The 21968-nt window shown below is 40.9% G+C and overlaps 1 protein-coding gene and 1 long non-coding RNA gene across 3 annotated transcripts in view; one reads left to right on the top strand and one right to left on the bottom strand.

Annotated features, from left to right (window-relative positions):
• The window catches only part of LOC147016015 (protein unc-13 homolog B-like), a 1009527-nt gene that overhangs the window by 50854 nt on the left and 936705 nt on the right, over nt 1-21968 (bottom strand). For both annotated transcript variants that reach the window (XM_085848698.1, XM_085848699.1), the window contains 3 exons: nt 13411-13488; nt 6346-6423; nt 2852-2940 (listed from right to left, as the gene is read on the bottom strand). In XM_085848698.1, the coding sequence (XP_085704824.1) occupies nt 2852-2940; nt 6346-6423; nt 13411-13488 (245 nt within the window). The remainder of the gene's footprint in view (nt 1-2851; nt 2941-6345; nt 6424-13410; nt 13489-21968) is intronic.
• LOC147016019 (uncharacterized) overlaps nt 1-21968 on the top strand; it is a 114415-nt gene that overhangs the window by 62721 nt on the left and 29726 nt on the right. The window lies entirely within an intron of this gene.

Raw genomic sequence — 21968 nt, 5'->3', positions numbered from 1 at the left:
CATCATGCCTCATCATATGCCTAATCTAAATGCTATAATACCTGTTCCAGTGTAAAACAGGTTATTTTTTTTTCAGTTGGACGGTTTGCTATTGTAGATTGGACATGAGGTGCCAGGATGGTTTAAACTATCCTTAACATGAGAATGTATAATTGGAAAAGATTTTGAGAAATAAATGTTTAATTCTTGACTTATTAGATTGGTTTCCCTTAGATATTTTGTCATCAAACTCAGAAGTTTATGTTTGTAAACGTCACCTATGTACGAAAGGTTTGAGAAAAGTTCTCGGCCTGCAATAGATATACAAAAATAAAATAATAGTTGTCATTCAATACCAAGTTTAAATATATAGACTTTTTTTTTCAAGAACTTGAAATACAGGACTTTTGAAATGACATAACCCCCTCCCCCCCCCTCATAGAATACGCATGTGCATAACCCCTTAGTAACAATGTTGTTGTGAGATAAGGATTGTTACCAAAAATGGCTCACAAAGCTTCAAAAAGAACCCAAAAATATTGTAAAAGTACCTCATTGAAAGGGATGTGGCTTTGCACAAGGAAAGAGTTAGAGAACTTTCATAGTTCTCCCAAAGAGCTGAGATCTTACAGCTTCTCATACTGCAAAAACTCACAACAACGTGGGCTGGTGCAAGGCCCAAAGGATCGTAGACTGGTGCGGTCTACACAAACCCCTGATGGATCGCTTCCAGCGAATGGATTTCGAACCTTGCGTGAGTGCTTCCTGTGATCATGGCAGGCTTGGTGATTTATTTAATGGTGGTCTGTATTTGGAAAGACGAAACTGTGTGTCATTACCAACAGAGCAATGGCTACTGACTCTTCGACAAAGGACATCTTCATGAGATGAAAATACACAAATCTTCTGCCAGTTATTATTTACATGGGAGCCAGATTTACCAGGCAGCCTTCGCTAAGGGAGATACCGGATCTGGTTTGGGTGCTTCTTAACAGCGATGGGAACGTTATATCTGTGGCTTGTGAATGCACAGGGTAAGTTTAAAAGCAATTTTTTAAATGCATGGTCTCGGCTCGTGGACGAGCTAGGGCACAGAACAGAACATAACAGCACACAACACAACAGAGGGAAGAGCAGGAGAAAGGTGAAATGCCAAAAGCAGGGCAGAGGGAGAAAGTAGACAGAAATGGTCAAACAAGGGATGTAGGTAACGATGAGGGGTAGGGGAGATGCAAGGGGTGGACAAGGTAAATACAAATGCAAAGTTTTCGGAGGTGTGGGGGTGGTTTAATGGGTATAGAAAAGATCAGGGCTTTGGATGGGGGATGACCTGAGATGGTGGTAAGCAGCTGTCTTGAAGACCTGGAGGGAAGAATGTGATTGAAGAGAGTGTGGAAGGTGGTTTCACAAGTGGGAAAAGAGAGGAATAAATAAATAAACTATTAAAATCATGATATTCACGATTGATCATGTTGGGGAGTGGGGTGTGAAGGGTAGGGGTGAGTGGGAGCTGTGAGGACTGTTATAAATATATTTTTTGTTTGTTTGGTTCTGTGGCCACAAGATAAATTATACTCTAGTTTTGCATCTCATGCTGAAAGGAGGTGTGTGTGTGTGTGTGTGTGTGTGTGTGTGTGTGTGTGTGTGTGTGTGTGTGTGTGTGTGTGTGTGTGTGTGTATGTGTGTGTGTGTGTGTGTGTGTGTGTGCGTGTGTGAGTGAGTGACTGCCACTGCTCACTTGGATTAACAGGAAAAGGTAGGAACTCGACACCTCTTACCCACGGATATTTCTCGTATTTCTTATATTTTTGTGAGTCCGATTTGTAACGAGGAACAACATTAACAGTTAACCATCTTGAAATTGCCACTCTTTTATCTAAATCCTGAAAAATGATGTTTAAAAGACCATTTTAATTGCAGCTTTAGCCCTAGCAACGGCAGGTTAAAAGCACCCCATCGAGCGGAAGTGAGTCGCTGAAAACCACACACAGCACATGAGCGAAAGGCCTCGTGAGCACTCATACGTCATTTTGAAAGTCCTGCATTGTTGAACATACAATGGATGTATAAAAAAAGTTTCATTTTTTTTTTTTATTCACATTTTGTTTCTGTTTGGGGACTCTTCACATGCCTCTCATATAAACCTCTTTAAGAGTCTTAAGTTAATATGTAAGAATGTAACACTTCTATTTAAACAAAGATAACTATAATAGTAATGATTGAGAATCATTAGTTGTAAGTTAATTGAGCACGAAATGATTAAAGTCTTGATGCTTGAATTGTAGGACACCATGTGGTCAAATAATTGCACAAGTGTGATTACTCGATATAACCCAGGCAAAATGGCATTCCTTTCCTGTAATAATTTTCTGCAGACTACTGTAGTAGGACCTGTTACCAACTCGAGTATGTGAGAGTACTACTCTCAGATACTATAGTTCTAACTGTAGTGTTTTTGCCTGGGAATGCATGAAATATCTTATTCTGTAATTTAAACAAATACTCAAAATAAGTGGATATGGTGCTATTTCATCATTTTATCACCTGGATAAATAAATCTATGGAATATCGGAAGAGGTGCATGCCTCAACTTTGATAAAATGTGATATTTAACTTTTTAAAACAAAACAGTAGGACAAGCTTTCTTCTGTTTATGACTCCTGTTCCTGCAAAAAAAAAAAAAATAACAATGCTCTGGTTTGGGTTCCAATAGGTTAATTGCTCATTAAGCTTTTTGGCCAAACACTGCACAAATACGTAATATAATCAAGTAACAAGATAATTACGTGGTGTGTCTTTGTGCCATTTTAATATTGCTGTGATGTACACACATGATCGATGGAATGTGTGGTAGTACTAGTGTGCAACTTACCTGGACCCAAATGTGTGGCTTAATTCATCCAGCACACCATTTAGCTTCACCTGTAGCTCGTTGAGCATGGCACTGGCTTCTGAATCCAGCTGAGAAATTACAGTAACGGTGAAAGAGTTATACACATGTCAGAAGCAAGGATCTTTCATTTCTCAAATTCTCGTTGAATCTTCTCTGTATTTCTATCTTTTCATTTTTTTTCTCTCTTGCACTCTCATGTAAGTACATGCACAAAGCCTGGTGTTGGATTAATGGTTAAGGTGGCTGGCTTAAAATCTTATAGGACCTTGAGTTTGAGCCCCTGTTGGCCCGTTGATATAACACCAGGTGGTTTGACTCAGCCTGTCATCCTTCTGATGTCAGCAAAATGAGGGTATGTCACGGCTGATAGCCACGGGCAAACCTCTCCCGGTTGGGGGGGGGGGAGGCTTAGCCTTGGCGATCTATTTTAGGATGCAATAGATTTTTTGCAACACACAAAACCTCTTTATGTCACATAGATTAAACAATTACTGAGAAAACATTGTTCAACTTCTCAATTTCACTGGTAGCTCATTTTCTCTTTTCTCCTATTGCAATAAAAGTTTTAATCCAAGGACAAAAAACAAAGATTACTGATCTCGACATTGTGTGAAAAGGGAAGCATAAAATCCCTACTGCCAATCAAGAGTTCATTTTCTCTCACCTTACATGCTGTCATTTTATATATATATATATATATATATATATATATATATATATATATATATATATATATATATATATATATATATATATATATATATATATATATATATATACACACATACACATAATTAATACCCAATTTTACCCCTGATCTCTTTCCTTGCCATTCGTGTGTACAAAGATTCATGAATTAAGAGCCGGCTCAATATATTTTGAAGGAAGCCAAAGGGGATTTGTGCAAACAAGACTTAAACATCAACTAAAGCAATTCCCAAGGATTATGCTCCAATCTCGGTGATATCTCGAATGAGGAGGCAGGGATTATAGATTCGAGCCAAACATTGTTTTTTTCAAGACATTTCTTGACAACTCAGTGGAATAAATTTCAGCAACAGAAGTGCAAAGCAATCTTTCAAACACATCTGCCAAGACTCACTGAGGCTTTTGTTCACCCCAATGCTTATGAGTATATTTAATCTACCACCACGTTAGCCTGAGGCACGAAATAATATGAAAACAATTTCACTCCAGAAGTTTGTGCAAATCGATCTTAACCATAATAAGCTTTCAGAGAGAAAAATAAATGAGTAAGTAATCAACGTTTTTTTATCATTTGTTTACTGGTGATGTGTTTTAATTACACTTTACATTTTTTTTTTTTTTTTTTTTTTTTTTTTTTTTGTATACCTTGGTCGAGGCTCGTATGAGAGCGAACACACAACTCGCAGCAAGGAGGCATGAGACAAGAGGGGCGGGAGTGGAAGGGACAAAACATTGGGGAACAGACACAGGTGAACTGTGGAAGGGAGAGGGATGGGGATGGGACGGGGAACATGGCGAGGGGAAGATGGACATTAAAGGGACTTTCAGGAAGGAAAGCAGGAGAATTGAAGGAAGTGGGCTTGGGTGGATTATCGGGGTAGAAAAGATCGAGGATTTGGATGGGGGAAGATAAGAGGTGGTGGTGAACAGCTGTTTTGAAAGCCTGGAGGGAAGAATGGGAAAGAATAGAGTGAGGAAGTTTATTCCAAAGGCGGGAAAAAAGAGGAATGAAAGAGTGAAGATGAGCAGTGATTCGTGATTTTGGTAGTTTTACCAGAAGGGGGTTGTTGGCGGACCTTGAGCGCCCTGTGGAAATGTGGTTGGGACAAATCACAGAGAGAGCAGGGGGGGCAAGGCTGGAGAGGAGTCGGTAGAAGACAGAAAGACCACCGACCAACCTGCGGTGATTGAGTGAGAGGCCCAAAGACTCAGCTTCATTGCGGGAGATGCCAATGATCTTAAATGCCCTGGTTTCGACAGCGTGAAGTCGAGAAAGGTGGGAGGCAGGAGCACCAGCCCAGAGGGGAGAGCAGTACTCCATCAGGCTACGGACAAAAGCTTTGTAAGTGGTCAGGAGCTCAAGAGGGCCGAGGAAGGACTTTGCACGACGGAGGATTCCCAGTCGTTATAAACGTTATAAACCGTTATAAACCACCTCACGTAAACCATTGTACGTTATAAACCACCTCACGTAAAGGAGTTATTTACATAATTACTGTGCATGCAAAACTAGAACGTCACTCAGTAGAGCGCATACCTCCACCATCCATCTATCCACTCGGACCATACTCTGTACAGAGCATTGGTGCTGCTTAAGAAATCTCCTTGGCTAGTGGGCACAATCCTGGATAGGTCACCACTCTGACACAAGATACCAGCAAGCTGGCACTCATTTTTGCCGAACCTCAGAAGGATGACAGGCAGTCAACCCCGCCTGGTATTAATTCAACCGCTGAGTGGGATTTGAACTCAGGATCCTCAAATCCAAAACCCACCACCCTAACCATGAAGCCAACATCAGGTATATCAGAAGAATATACCTCCACCGGGCTGAACAGTTTACGTTTTGTATCCCACTGATAGGCTGGATCTGAATCTGGATCTCAACCAAAATCTAATTGGCTTGTTCTTGTCACCTACCCAACTCATCCACTAAGTTTTGCCACAATCTGTCCGTAAGGTTTTGAAATATCATGCGATCTGTCGTTTTTGGCCCCATCTCTCAATTATGAAGAATCACTTTAAAAATTATAGTATTAAGATCAGGATCTGGTTCTTCACCAAAATCTAATCATTTCATTCTTGTCATACACCAAACTTATCCACCAAGTTTCATTCAAATCCATCCATAACTTTTTGAAATATCTTGGTCACAGGCAAACAAACAACCAGACAGGGGTGAAAACATAACCTCCATCCCCCTTCGGTGTGGAGGTTATTCGAAAAATTAAATCCTTAGTTTGCTGATGTAATTACAAAAACGTGATATTTCAGAAAATAAAAAGCTGTCTGTCTTAAAACTTGAGTCATGTTGGATTTGAACGGGCTGACAAGATGGCCGAAAGGTTCGCACACTCGTCTCTGAGACATCCAGCTTGAGTTTGAATCTCGGCCCAGCTATAAACTGGCATTCTGTTGTTTGCTGTCCCTCGAATGGATGTGCAACTGTGTCCCACCTGCCAGTATTAGCCGGTGGATATTAACAATCCTATGGTGTCCTTCACGAAGAGTGGGCAAGCTATTGCTGATACCATTAACAAATACCAAATTCTTGCACAGCCGAGTGTCCTGCATTGGAGTGGGAGCCCGCTCAGGATTGAAACCCCAACCAAATAGCGAAATTGCGGATTAAATCAATAAATAACAGAAAATAAAAGCCCCCATCCAGGCAGATGTCTAGTTGGGGGGCTAAAAAAAGATTGCACACCATTGTCCAGATAAGCAGAAGAATTGTAACGGATCAATTTTATATAAAGAATGCATACCTCTTTCCCCCCCATTGCTTGGAAAATCTTCTCAAGTTGAACTCTCAGCTGTTGAATGTTGTTCATCAGAAAGCAGGCCTAAAATGAAGTGAAAATATGTTAGGACATGAGGCAAGATGAGGGAAAAGGTATACAAAATGTTATGGTTTGCTGGACTATCATGAACATTTCGTTAGTGAAACTTTTTGAACACCCCAATGTAAATAGGAAGCTAAGGATCAAGTTATTTACAAATCACACGTTTACTTAACAGCTTGCACTTCATTGTTCATCAATTCTATTATTTGATGACAGGGAATTATTCTGTGCAAGTGTGTGCGTTTATTTATTTTTATCCCTGAAAGTGTGTACCTCTGCTCACACAAACAAAGGGTAAGAAGTAAATACAGTACCATGAAATCAGAATAATTAGCTTTACGATCTCATTTTAAAGTCATATATAAACACATTGAGTATATGAGTTTTTATGAAGATGTAACTGGTGTTGCCTTTTCCAAATTCACACCACTGATAGATGGTGACACCAATGTGTTGTTGCCTTAAGGCTTTTTCTGAACTCTTTTAGCAAGTAATTACATATTAATAAATGTACATTAAATGTATTTGTGGAAACTACATGATCTTGAAATACCATATTTATAGTTCAAATATAATTCAAATCACACGTGCTTCTGTTTTGTTTTGGTTGAATATACGAGAATAAGTTTTTAAATCACTTTTATAATATTAAACATCATTACCAAGCTCAATATTTAACAACTCAAAAGTCCATTTCTCTCAAGACAAAATATTTGTGTCCATAATTAGTTTGGGTGATGTGGGTTTCCTTGCTGTGGTTTTATAGACAATCGATTAGCAACATTAGGTTGTATTGTTAATGGAGCCAAAGTTTCGGCCTAAATATTCCAACCAAGGAGTTATACCAATCCCACGTTCGTGGTAGAGTCGAGAGTGTGCTCAACCTTGATTATACACCCACTGCATGATTATATTACCTTTCTGCCTTCTCGGTGGTTTTTACAATCTTTTTATATTCAAAGTTCTCGGTTATTTTTTTTTGTCTTGTTCCTTGTGGAATAGATCTTTGGTTCCTTGTGGAATTTAGTCTTATAATCAGCAATTTGGTATTCTTTTGTATCAATATGTTTTCTTTTTAATGAATAATAATAATGATAATAATTGTATTTATTTGCGCCTTTTGCCAATGGATACAAGGCACTAAATATGCATGATTTATTAATTTTGGTGTTCTATATTTACTTGTGTGGTGTTGTTTTCGAAGCAAGTCATAAAAAAAACATTTTAAAGAGATGAAAAAAACCATATAGAGATGGGATCCCCAAAAAAACAATCAAACAAGGTAGGAAGGGATTACGAGATATGACAAGGTAGGTATGTGCTGCTTCTTTGCATTTCAAAAGGATAGAGCAGAGACAAACAACCAAAGGTTGGCAATACCAGTGCATGCTTTAATGGGAATAATGGCCTCCCCCTGCATTGAAATTCCTTCAAAGGGAGCACATATTATTTATAATTAATTTCTATTTAACCTGGGAGGTTACCATCATGAGAGAAGTGATGTGGGAATACCAAAACAGGCCAATGCAAGAAAACTTTCTAAAATTCTCATATCAATGTTGCATTCTGCTTTTTTGTTTCTTGAAGAAATCTCTTTTCATAAAAATAAATAAATAAACAAAAAAGCTCTCTTTGCCTTGCAGCATGAGCAAAGAATGGTTGTGATTTTTATTGGCATGCACTGCCAGTGGCATTAACAAGGTTGCTATCGGTGGACAGATGCATACTTTCTTGCCCTGCCTGCAAGAGCAATAGGTCTCTGGATTCTGGGCTACGTGGAACCCCACAAGGGAAATAAAAAAGAAATAAGAACACAAGTGGACCATGAGAACAGCATTCACAGAGCGCTGAGGATGCAACATGAATGTAAAAAGGAAGAGAAGCAAGGAGGGCAGTTTGTACTTGGACCATTGATTGAGAAAGGAAGCATTTGGTGGATAGTGTAGGAAAATGGTTGAGATGGGGTGGGCGCAGGGGGAGTTGGGAAAAGTTATGTGGATTTGAAAGCCTCCAAAGACAAATGAACATCTAAACTATCACAATATGCCATATTGAAGCCATTTACCAATTAAAGTAGAATGACAATCTATGAAATCAAAGTAGAATCAGCAGACAGGTAAAACGATGGATGAAATGAACAGGACGTTTATTTAGGTTTGCAAATGTCATGGGAGGCAAGGAGATGCTGACGTTTTGTGTGTTAACCCTTCACCGGAGCAAAAGAGCTAACGGGATATTTTTTCCGCCAAATTTCGTAGAATATCCTTTGGAACCATGTGAAAATGATTATTCAAGAGTATTTGAGGGTGCTGAATCCAAATATGAATGTTGCAAAGCCACCACATAATTCAATTACATACAATTGTTTTTTTTGCTTATGTACTTTATTGTTTTGTGCCTTGTATTTGACCTCAGTGGGACATCCTCTGAAAAAACATGAAAATAAATGTGCAAGGGTATTCGAGGTGCTGTTTCATGACTATTGCCAAGTATTAAAATATGTCCTTTTCATTTATTATGAGGCTATTTCACCACTTATTATTAAAGGTACAGTGTAACAGTTTGGTAAAGGAATTTGGTTCATTGCAAATTTATATTGGGGGCATGTTGAAGTATCAAGAAAACATCAGAAGGAAACTAAAACAATTTGTTTGCAAAGTGTGTGATGGAGTTATTTGTGTAGATCTCCTATGAATTGCAGCCATACAACAAAACATCTACTCCAAATCAGAGTCGAAAAGATCTTCGTCTTCGACTGCATTTTCTGCCTCAATCATTTGATGATTCTTGCATTCCAAACGTTTGCACAGATCTGTGCAGGGTATCTTACTTTTAACACACTCACACTGTCTTGTATTCCATTTACCCTTTCTGCATTTACACTTGGTTGCTGCAATTACATTGTGTGGAGCTGGTGGCAGAGTGCCCCACTTGATAACGAGTTCTCTATCTTCAATCTCCGAGCCATGCTGAGTTGGGCTTGGTACGTTCACAAACTGCTGGAGGGCTCTCCTATGAATTGCAGCTTGATGGTTTGTTCTGGTGATGTGCTGATTTGATTTGAGTCTCGATTTGGTGGCAGTGACCTTTCAAAATTTCATTCCATCCTGAACATGTTGTTCCTTAGCACACCGACATCATCCATCCCTTGCCTAACATTGTACAGACTGCGTACAAACTGTTCAACTTCTTGATTGAATTGTGGGGACACATCAAATGATTGACTGAAGTCTTTGAACGTGCTTTGACAGTTCTCTTCAGCCAGCATCAATCTGAGTGCCATTGTCTTCCCTTTGCCAGAGAAAAAAACTGACAGTCACAGCCAGTGAAGCAATGTAGTCCTATCAGAGCTTTGGATGCAGCATCACAGAAATGATTGTGTGTTGCAGTGATATCAATTGTTCAGGCTAAGTTCCACTTTCCAGTGTGAAAGAACACTTTGCTGTCTATTGATACTGCAAGGCTTACTGCTATTACGAAGACGTCTGTATCCGGACTTCTAATAATGACAAGACTCTTTGCTTCAAAGGTTAATTGCAGATTTTTTTTGCTGCAAAGGCAGAGTGTAGAAGGTGTCTGATGTCAGCTTCTTCATGATCTGCCTTGAGCTCTGGAACTTTGTCAACTTCCAGCTTACCAGACCCACTGTAGAAAGCATGGTACTGTGGTCTGTGTGCCAAGTACACCTTTATACTTTTGAACTTCTCAGGGTCAGTGTTTGACCATGGATCAAACAGGAACTGCACTTCTTCTTCTTTGTTGGAGTTGTTTGTCATGAACTTTTTCCACTGGGAAGGAATGGCTTGGTCTGCACTGTAAATCTTAATCCTCTGGATTTCTCCTGCAGCTCTCATTTCCCTTTCTGCATTCTTTATGGAGACCGCCAGATAGTAATCTGTGACGAGGTTGATTGAATCAGCTGAGATACAGTATTTGTAGCCATGGTCACCACCTTGTTTGGAATACAGGCTGCCAAATCACCAAATGTGGGAAGCGAGTCAACACTTTCTCAGGTCAGGCCACATTAGATCTGTGACTTGCTCCAGGTATTGTGTGAACCTGTACTAACCTGTTTCATGGTTGGGTTATCGGCGACTAAACCGTCTCCCCCACCAGATTTGCTGGTGAGGAGAGTGTATGGATATAGACACCCAGCAGGATTAAAAACAAAACCTGTCAAAGGGTGGAGGAGTTCCATGTGAGCCAAGGGCCATCCATATCTAAGGCCAAACTGTATCTGCGGATGACCTCCTACAGTTGGGTGACCTTTTTTCGGAGCATGGTGGCAGGATGTGCACTACGGACACTGTAAAACCCTTCATTCCATAAAACTCATAAACGGAAAGAAAACTGAAAAGCCACTCTATAGGAGTACCTCCTGTGCTGCTGCCCTTCACAGGGCAGCTTACCAGATGATGGGATTGGGACAATGCCTTGAGGACCCCCATTCTTTGATAGGAGGAAAAGCACAGGGTAAACTTCCTGAGTCAGATTGCCATAAGTGTGTGGTGGAGTGGTGTTGAGGTGTCGTCCACCAGAAGGTGGTCTCCTTGGGTTAACCTGAGGTGGTCCCTTTGGTGGGTGCCTGGAATGTCCTATCCCTAAGAGGATGATCACCTCATAATTATCATAAAAACATTCTACATGAGTAATCACACATATGGTGAAAATTTTGTGTCAATCAGAGAAGCAGTTGCAGAGAAAACAGAGAAAATTAGAATGGACGGACAGTGCCTCTTGAAAGTCTACACCCGTTTTCAAAATGTTCGCCATTTGTTAACTTATAGCCTGGAATTACATTGCATTAAATCAGACTTTTCCCACCTTTCTTTACACATCGTAACACACAACTTCCAAGTGAAAAACAAATTCAACAAATTTCGGAAAATTCATTAAAAATACAAAACTGGAATATCTTGATTAGATAAGTGTCCACCCCTCTGAGTTAGCACTTGGTAGAAGCACATATAACAGCAATTAAAGCTGAAAGTCTGTTTGGATAGGTCTCTAGCAACTTTTTCAACCTTGATTGGGCAATATTTGCCTATTCTTCTCAACAAAACTGTTCAAGCCCAGTCAAGTTGCATGGGGAACATTGATGGACAGCAATCTTCAAGTCATGCCACAGATTTTCGATTGGATTTAGGTCAGGGCTCTAACTGGGCCAATCAAGGACATTTATCTTTTTGTTCCTTCGCCACCTCAGTGCAGCTTTGGCTGTGTGCTGCGGGTTAGGCCAAAATAAAAAAATGTTGCATTGGCGTAACGGGTCACTGAAAAATAGGGTAGGTCGGTCGGGATCTTTTTTTTCCCAATAAATCCCAAAATTTTTGGATAATAAATCCAAAAATTTAATAAATCCTAATAAATCCCTCCCAAAATCTCCCCCGGCTCGAGTACCACCCTTTTTGTCGGCGGGTTCTGTCCGAAACACTTCTGGGTTTTTGCGATCGCGATCACAATCAACAAGATACTTGAAATCGATAGCAAAAAAACAAAAAAAACGTAGGGTCGGCGGAATTTTTAGGGTCGGGCGGGTTACGCCAATGCAACATTTTTTTTTTTTTGGCCTTATTGTCATGCTGAAAGGTGAACGTCCGTCTCAATTCCAGCTTTCTTTCAGAGGGCAGCAGGTTTTCCTCTAGGATTTTTCTGTATTTTGCTCCATTCATTTCTCTTACTATCCTGACAAGTGCCCCAGTCCCTGCTGATGAGAAACATCCCCACAACATGATGCTACCACCACCATGCTTCACAGTTGGGATGGTATTCTTTGGGTGATGTGCAATGTTGGGTTTGTACCAAATGTAATGTTTTGCATTTAGGCCAAAAAGTTCCATCTTGGTTTTGTCAGACAACAAAACTTTTTGCTACATGGCTTCAGAATCTCCAGAGTGGTTTTTTTTGCATTCCTCAAATAGGACTCCAGGTGGGCTTTATGAGTAATGGCTTCTTTCTTGCCACCCTACTGTACAGGCCAGATTTGTTGAGTGTGAAATTGTTGTCACATGCACACAGTGAACAGTCTTTGCCATAAAGCATGTAGCATGAGAAGCATGTAGTAATGGCTCTTTCAAATTTGCCATTGACCTTTTGGTGGCCTCTCTGATCAGTCTCTTCCTTGCTTGGTCATCCAGTTTGGAGGGACAGCCTGATCTAGGCAGAGTCTTGGTGGAACCATATGCCTTCCACTTCTTAATGATTGACTTGACTGTGCTCCAAGGGATATTCAAGGCTTTCAAAATATTTTTATACCCATCCCCTGATCTGTGCCTTTGCACAACTTTATCTCAGTGGTCTTTTGAAAGCTCATTGGTACTCATGGTTGAGTCTTTACTGTGAAATGCACTACCCAGCAAAGGAAACCTATAGGAACAGCTGATTTTTTTTTTCTGAAAGAATCAGAATCACTGCAGTTTAACACAGGTGGAGGACAATTAAGTTGCTGTGTGATTTTGAAGGTGATTGGTTACACCTGAGCTAATTTACAATTGATATTATAAGGGGGTTAGACACTTATCCAACCAAGATATTCTAGTTTTGTAGTTTTTAGTAAATTTTCTGAAATTTGTCGAAATTGTTTTTTCATTTGGAAGTTGTGGGTTACAATATGTAAATAAAGGTGGAAAAAGTTTAATTTAATGCAATTTAATTCCAGGCTATAAGGCAACAAAAGGTGAAAATTTTTAAAGGGAGTGTAGACTTTATGTCGGCACTGTATGTAGGGACGCACAACCCGAAAACATAATGACACCAGAGACTTCATCAGCGGAGGAATAAAAAAGGCACAGCAATGAAAATGTGCAATTTTCAGGCTTGGCAACATTCATATTTGGATTGAGCACCTGCAAATACTCTTACAAGTGAATTTTCATGTGGTTTGAAAAGATGTCCCACAAAAATGCACATTTCCCATCCCATCCCATAGTCTAAATGGTGCTCAGTAAGCTCGAGGCTGACTGTAACCAAATTAAAAGCAAAGCAAACCATTTTCTCTTGAGAGCAGTATTCCTTGAAAAACTTGGAGATGATCTCGGCATACTGCAGCAGCACTTTGCATATTGTCTGAAATGGCAAAAACCACAGCAACATCTGTTGTGAGAAACGTTTTTTTCCTTCTCCAGAAAACAATCTTAGAGCTATAGTCGGATGAGATACAGTAGCTCAGTTCTATGCTGCCTGCTTCAGGGTTTGCCCCCAGAGAGGTCATATCTCAATAAAACTACTGTTCTGGTGTTTTGATATAAATCAGCAGAAGCCACTATTTTGTGCAGCAGGTTATCTATCTATAATTCCAGCAATCTCTGTGTGTGTGTCTGTCTGCATGTGTGTCTGTCTGCGACCGCCGTTTCTCGACGACCACCGATCCGATATGATTGAAACTTGCCAGGAATATTGCTGGGTCCCGCGGATGTGCCTTTTCAAGGTTTGATATTGTTACGAATTCTGGCCCGCCTGGCGTGTGAGCGGCCGCGTACCTCTAATGGCAGCCGCGTCGCCCACCGGATGGACAATTCAGTCGTGACCCTCCTGGAACTACCGCCAGGAGCCAGTCACGGGTGGGGGTTTAACCTCACCACAACCCAGTCCGCATTCTACCCGTGCGAAATAGGGTGAATCACCGAATGTCGATAGACCTAAATACCCGTGCGGGTAACCTACCGAGAGGTTGCACCACGCCGCAGGTCGGCTTAGGACACAAACCGCTTAAGCGGTTCGTTCCGTGCTACAGGGATAACCGAGCGGTGTTATCGCCGACCTCGACGGTTTTTGCGATTCTTCTTTACTTGGGTGTTCAAAACCCACTACTCATTCCAAGATGCAAGATGGCACTTTCAAAGGGGAAATAGGACACGACGAACAGGATACATTCAAACAAAGCACATTTATTTATACAGCACGTATGTACAGCCAATATTCCAAGAGATAGATGGCTTTAATCAGAATTTTGGGTAAGGATGGTTTGACAGGCCTACTTCATGTAAAAAAGGGTGCTGAATCCAAAAAAGCAGTCTTATTGACCCTACTCAAGACAAAATGACAATTTTAACCCTTTTTGCCCATATATGACCATATTCAGTCAAATTATTTTGGGTAGGTGGGTTTAATCAGAATTTTGGGTAAGAATGATTTGACAAGCCGATTTTAGGTAAAAGAGTGTGCCGATTCCAAAAAAAGCAGTCTTGTTGACCTCGCTCAAGACACAATGACCATTTTAACCCTTTCCGGTCAAATTATGACAATATTTGGTCAATTTCTATTGGTCCGCGTTTGGATGTTCTGAAGGTGTGCACATCGTTTGAATTGTATCACATAATATTATGTTCTGTTCATGATAATCATGACATATAAATATATATGATAAATATATAATGAAGAAGTAACCAATTGGCCAATCGCTTTGTTCAGTTTTTGACCACCAGTGGTCAAAAGTTTGAAATTCCATGTTGGGGCATATCGCATGTTTGCATATTCTTTTCGAGCAGTGTGCAAAATCAACAATGATGTTGACTAATTGTTTTAATTTGTATTTTCATTTTCTGTATGCAGGTGGCAGCACCTCCTTGAGTGGCTCAGATGATATAACATGTGCTTTAGGCCTACATCTTACTGTTATGTGCAGCTGACAAGACAGTTCATGTTTTTGGGTCATGCTCCGTGAGGAACTACCCAGGAAGTTAATCCTCATCATAGCTGATGGTGGAGAGGTGCCGTTGCAGTGTGTTGCATGTGGGTGATACAGAGCATGATGGTGATGCAGTGACTCCTTTTACTAAACAGACATGGGAAACAGCAGGCGACATCGCTCAATCCAGAATTCAATATCAGAAGAGATCAAAGTACCTCGTTATATGTGAATCCATTAACTTTGAAGCTGAACCACTGCCTCATTATGGATTTCATAGTGACTGTTACAGCAAATTTACGGCTTATCAGACACAGTCAAAAGAAAAGAAAATATTTTCTGATGAACATGTTACTGTTGAAACACGATCTATGGTGGAACAGCCCCCAGTGGCAACTACCTCAACTACTGGTGTGCTGAAGAAAAATTGTATTTTCTGAAATGGTCCGGACCGTAAGCATTTCCCCAGTGGTTTTGAAACACTATCTCCATATAGACTCCAAAATATTTCTGAAAGAGATTTCAAAGAAATTGGTTGATGTCAATCAAACCTACATTGAATTTCTCAAAGAAGAGGAGGGGAGGGAAGACCCTACCTCTGAACCAAACAATCTTTTGTCCAAAATCAAAGCACATTATGGCAGCAAGCTTCAGGTTGATCAAGAAAGTAAAAAACAAGGGACCTATCTCTCTATCACAAAGGATGCTATGGACAATGAAATAAACCAATGTCACCCGCAGGGTGACCCATATCTTGCCAAAAGGTGAGCACGTGTGACTTCTTTAAGGTCACACTGATGTGAACAGAGCTGCTATCCACCAGGAGTGACTCCTTGAGGAATATGTGCCTACGAGAGATTCCGATGAGAATTGTTCTACAGAGTAACCATGAAAAATATGTGTTTGCCTCATAATGTCACCAAATGATGTCATAATGTCTCAAGCTTGACATATCTAGAAAGCACTCATCGAGGTGTTCAATTTGAGGTCCTACACGATATGGTTCCTAAAATTTGAAAATTTGACCTTGGGGTCAAATATGTTTGACCTCAGGTGCTACCCATGAAGGTAAAGGCCAATCACCACCAAAAACTAATCAGCTGAGCGCCAGACCATATACTACATTCCCATAAAGTTTGGAGACGATTCGATTAAAATTACTCATAAAATAAGGGTTTCGTCGACTCCCCTGATTTGCGACAAAGTGACCTTGACCTTTGGCCTTGACCTTGAAAATTTTATGTGCTGAAAGGGACCTCTATAGGCCTCTGATATGCGAAGTTACAAAAATTTCCAATGATAACTGTGCTCTGCAGAGTGATTTATACGTGATGACAGACAAAAAAAAAAAACAAACAAACAAAAAAAAACATATGAAGGTCAAGGCCAATCGCCACCAAAATTAATCAGCTGAGCGCCAGATCATATACTACATTCCCATAAAGTTTGAAGACGATCCGATCAAAATTACTCAAAAAATAAGGGTTTCGTCGACTCCCCTGATTTGCGAAAAGTGACCTTGACCTTCAAAATTTTGTGCGCTGAAAGGGACCTCTATAGGCCTCTGATATGCGAAGTTACAAAAATTTCCAATGATAACTGTGCTCTGTAGAATTTTTTATACGTGATTACAGACAAACAAAAAAATAAAAAAAATAAAAAAAAACATACAAGCTGACTAACATATCTTGCAAAAATTTCGTTTTGGCAAGATAATAAAGAATGTAGCTTTGTTCCTCAGGGGGAAGATCCAGAAGCTCCGAGAGAATAAACTCCCAAATCTAATCACAGTTGAAGCAATCCATGATGGCCAGTCTACAAATATACCAACTGAAATATCAGAGTTCTATAGGATTCTGTACACCGGCTCAAAAGATGATGCCAGTGAGCAAGTGGAGCGGTATATTGAATCATCAGCGGAGGATGATATCTACAAAACTACTTATGGAACAGTGAAGCCATCGAAACACATGCTGCTGGGCATGGGTTTGAAGAGTATTACTGGCTCCAGGAAGGTTCAGGAAATTATTAATCACTTCGGCCCTTGTATAGGATATCATACTGCAGAAGAATATGAGACCCAAATTGCCGCTGACATTATTGAGAAGAACCGAATTCTTCCTGATGGCCTGCAAGCAAGCAAAGGACGAAGCACAAACACAGCTTGGGACAACTATGATGAATCAATGTATCATGACACACAGGGCATCTGTGTCCAAAATGAAGTTCCAGTTATATCAACACCAACAGCAACAATGAAAACATCTTCTACAAGCTCGGAATCAATCACAGTAGCAAGCTCATCAACTACAGAGAATACACTTCCTATTTCTATGAACAAACAAAGCAAGAGAAGTCTTGAAATACCAAATCCAGAACTCGAACCAGTGAGAAAAAAAATTAAGATATCAAATTTTTCCTTTGATATACAAACAATGGACAAGCCTGTAAACTACAAGGCTTGTGTTGCTAGAGATGTTGTATGGACGATATCTTGCAAAACAAACACACAAACACCAATGTGGTCTGGCTGGAACGCCACAGTAACCAAAGATGATTTACCGGCTCATAAGATAGGCTATTTGGCAAACATCGGAGCACCTCCTACACGGCTTGATGTCCTTAATGAAACGATGAAAATAAACGTTACCCTGGCTGAAGAGTGTGAGGAAGATTGCATTGCGACGACCTATGACTTGGCTATAGCCAAGCCAGCTTCCCAGTTGCAGGACACTGTGCGACCAAAGTATGACAATGTCTGTTTGTTTTGGTGCCTTCCATATTATGTTCTGCTATCTGTCAGCACTGGGGTATCTGGTAGATGGGTCAGGTGCAGCCCATATTTTAATGGAAAGTGGTGCCCTCACCAAGGGTTCCCTCAATGCCTTTCTGTCAGGAAAACACTATAATCAGGCCAGAAAAATGCATGTGCTCCTAGCAACTGCTATGCGGAGCAAGCATATCGTTTTGTTCTTGCAACTGAAAGAGACAAATGAGAGCTATGGACGTTTGGTTGAAGCCCTGAAGACTGTTCAAGCATCACCATCCCCTGAACGGATGAAAGATTTGGAGGAGGCAGGTGGATACAAGGCATTCATGATGACTTATGAAAGTTTCTGCGATGATACTAGAGCTGGAAAACATGGTGTTAATGCAAAGTTCTGGAGAAACTACATTGACATGGTTGACATCTACATGCTGTTCAGTAGAGCTGTGCGAACAAATGATTTGAATCTTTTCATCTTCTTACTTGGGAAAATGATAGACATTTACTTTGCTGCAAATCGTCACAATTATGCACGTTACATGTGCTTATACTATCTCAGACTGTTGAACATGGACAGCACCCATCCTGGCATTACGCAACAACTTGAACAAGGTGGTTTATCAGTAAGATTGTCATCCAATTCCTTTGCCAGACAACCAGTGGATCAAGCACTAGAGAGTACGATCAATGTAGATGCAGCCTCGCGACAAACTGGAATCACTGCTTTCCATCAAAGTCAAGGCACAACCAGGTGGTGGACAGTTACTAGATCAGCTCGAAGCACCATAGTCAGACATCTGTTTGAAAAAGCAGCTTTAAACAAGGATACCAATCCAAGCCATGAACGACGAAAGCAGAGATGCCAACTTTTGGAAATCAGAATTAGGGAGGATTTGCAACCGACACCAAATAATGTGCGCGAAGCGCACATCTCGAGTGCGGAGCGCTCGACCCTTGCGGCGGGGTCCAGGGCCCGCCTTAGGGCCCTGGAAGCTCTGGGGTTCTAGACGCTCTCTAGTGCCCTCTGAGCCCTATTTTGGAGCATTTAACATGTTAAGAATTCCCACTTTTTGAACAAAAAAAGGGGAAAATTGTGCACTTTTTAATGTTACATGTATGTTAATATTAGTAAGTTAGGGGACAATCAAAGATTAACAAAAAGCACAAAAGAAGCAATATTTTTCTTACCTTATGGCTGGTACTACTGCTGCTTGCTTTTTCCATGGCAGCTTTGCTGAGTGACAGCTGTGTGGCTCTTTTAGCCCTTCTGATTATATCTTTGCTGTATTCTCTCTGGTAACAAGGGGTGCTATGAGCTAGTTTTTCAATTAAGAGAGCTTCCAGGGTTTTGACACTCAAATTGGGACGAAATTCAGTATGATTCTTCCGTACAAGACTGAGTGCCCGCTCATATGATGCGTTCGAATGAGGAATGACCAAGATTCCCTTCATCACTTTGCTCAAATTAGGATACTTCTTGGCACCAGTGCAGGGATCTGTGAGCTGTGAAATCCGATGCCACTGCTCATCCACTCTCACTGTCTCAGTAGCAATTGTAGCTATGGAGGCGTCTGCCTGGTAGTGAGCGAATTCACTCTCAAGACTGTCTCTGTCACTATCACCGCCACTGAACAGACAGGGGAATTTCTTGATGAAAAACTCCACACAGTCAAACCCCACTTCTTGGTGTAGCTTAACATCCAGCACCTGAGCATGTTTGGCTAATTCATCATCTAGCGGCCAGGTTTTGAAGATGTAATTGCAGGCTTTCACATAATATGAGCGAACTGCACTGAAGAAACCTTGGATGTCTGACTCACTCAGAGTGAAGGTGGATTTCTTGAGACTCCTTTGTTCCCTTATATACAGTTTGGCATCGTTCCCAATCATGAGGTCCTCATCATTCTTCTGATGATTTCTGTCAGAGAAGGGTACATTTACCAGAGCAACCGATGACACCGATGGTTTCAAAAACCGTACGAAGATATCTTTCAGAAGACCATTCAATTCAGAAGACCAGAAGACCAAGATCAGGAGATGAATACAGGGTTCGTCTCTTTGGAGCAGAAGATTCCCCTTCTCAAAAAGCTTGTTAGCATATCGAAGGAAGAAACAATAGAGTTTTGTTTGTGGAGACAAGAACATCCTGTTGACACGTTTTTCTCTAGATTCCTGCACAGTGTTTGAGGAAGATGCGCTTTTAGTTGTAGAACTCGTAGTACACTTAGCCGCAGGGCGATCACACTTGCGTTTACTGCCAGCAGAAGAGGTCAGACTCGTAGTACCAGATCCAATTTTACGTTTGAGGAGAGAGCTTGAGGTAGGTGCAGCCAAGGAAGAAGACCTCTGATTCGAAGGTTTTGCTGAGCTTCTATCAAGTGATTTGGCAAAAGCAGAACTTAACTTGGGTCCTTCTTTGCCTGTAGATGGGACTATCACAGTCTTTATCGACTCTGAAGGGATCTGCTTTGTAGATGAACGTGATGAAGGGCCGGTGATGCTACCTGCTCTCAGCATTGGTTTTGGTGCTGTCCCTGCTGTCTTCTTCGCAGCAGATACTGCAGTGGTAGTGGTGAATGCTGCTCCACTAGTGCTTGATCCTGCAGTGCCAGTACTGGCAGTAGATACAGTGCCGTCCTTTTTGCTCGTTGTTAGAGTCTTGGCTACAGTTGGTTGCATTTTTCTTCGGACTTCTTCTTTGAAGAAGAGGCGAAGTGGCTCCCACTGTTCAATCAGCCTGTCTAGGCACTGACCAAGGGACAGCCACCTTGTTGCGACATGCTTCAGAATCTTGTGTGTCGGGGCATCACAGAGTTCTTGCAGTGCTTTCACTCCTTTGACGCGTTTACTACTTTTGTCCAAGTAGTAGTAAATATCGATGAGAAAGTCATCTAATTCAATGGGGAAGGCCTGAGCCGCCTTCTTGGCCGTATTGTGCATCATATGGCAAGGGCATCCCATGATGTAGCACTCTGGATTTTGTTTGTGGATATAAGCAGCGACTCCTTTGTGCTTGCCCACCATGACAGAGGCATTATCAGCACAAAAGGAAACACAATTTCCCCACGGAATTTTCCTGTCACTGAACTCATGATCAAGCAGTTTGAAAATGTTTTCTCCAGTGGAATCTTGTTTGCACGCAGGCAAACTTAGCAAACCTTGCTTCACAATCCCAGCACTGTTGTCATAGTACGAAATCAGGACAGGATATAGCTGGGCCTCACCACTGTCATTGCTACCGTCTGTAGCTAGGCTAAATGGAGCTAGTCTAGCAATATCGGCAATAGATGAAGCAGTAACATTTGACAACTCACCAATTACACTGGTCAACAACAAATTTGTTGTCTGCATTTTTTAAGCTGATTTAGGACGAATCTGATGCGCTGAATCCAAAACTCACATTAGTTTTGTTCAATCAGGTCAAGTTTTTTGAGATATGGCCACATGTCGTTTTTTACATATTTGTTCACATGTACGCATGTGTGGAGCATTTTAGAAGAAGTTGGTGGGGGTAAAATGTCATGTCAAATAATTGTTTTGATTGGAAATAATTATTTTAATGACAAGAAGTATTCAGGTACGATAGTTCTAGGTGATTATGTCGAAAAGGGATCAGTTTGAAGTCATAAAACCTCAAAATCTTCCAAAAATTGGTGAGGCAAAGCATAAAGTTCGTGGATCAAAACTAAAGTTAATGGGGCAGATTTTGTAATAATGTGATACAAAAAAGTTGTATTTCTTGAAATAACGAACTCTGAAGAATGTACAATACCTACATGCGCCAATTTATGACATGCGCTTCTGCTCAAGCTTGGAGTGCCACAGTACGAACCCAAAGATTGGAGACTGTTCATTGACAGCAGCAAGCGATCACTGAAATGTGTTCTGCTACACAACGGCAACCAGTTTGCCTCTGTACCCATCGCTCACTCGACTACACTGAAGGAGAAGTATGAAGCGGTGAAGTACGTGCTGGAGAAAATTGGTTATGATCAGCATAAGTGGTTTATTTGTGTTGACCTGAAGATGGTGAACTTTTTGTTGGGACAACAGTCTGGCTTCACCAAGTACCCATGTTTTCTGTGCATGTGGGATAGTAGGGACCGTGCTCAGCATTACACGAAGAAGGACTGGCCTGTGCGGGAGGAATTG

This window comes from Eptatretus burgeri, chromosome 12 (genome assembly GCF_056783735.1).
Source record: "Eptatretus burgeri isolate ZD-2024b chromosome 12, Ebu_testis_v1, whole genome shotgun sequence".
Lineage (NCBI taxonomy): Eukaryota > Metazoa > Chordata > Myxini > Myxiniformes > Myxinidae > Eptatretus > Eptatretus burgeri.
This window is presented reverse-complemented; position numbering and strand designations above follow the sequence as displayed.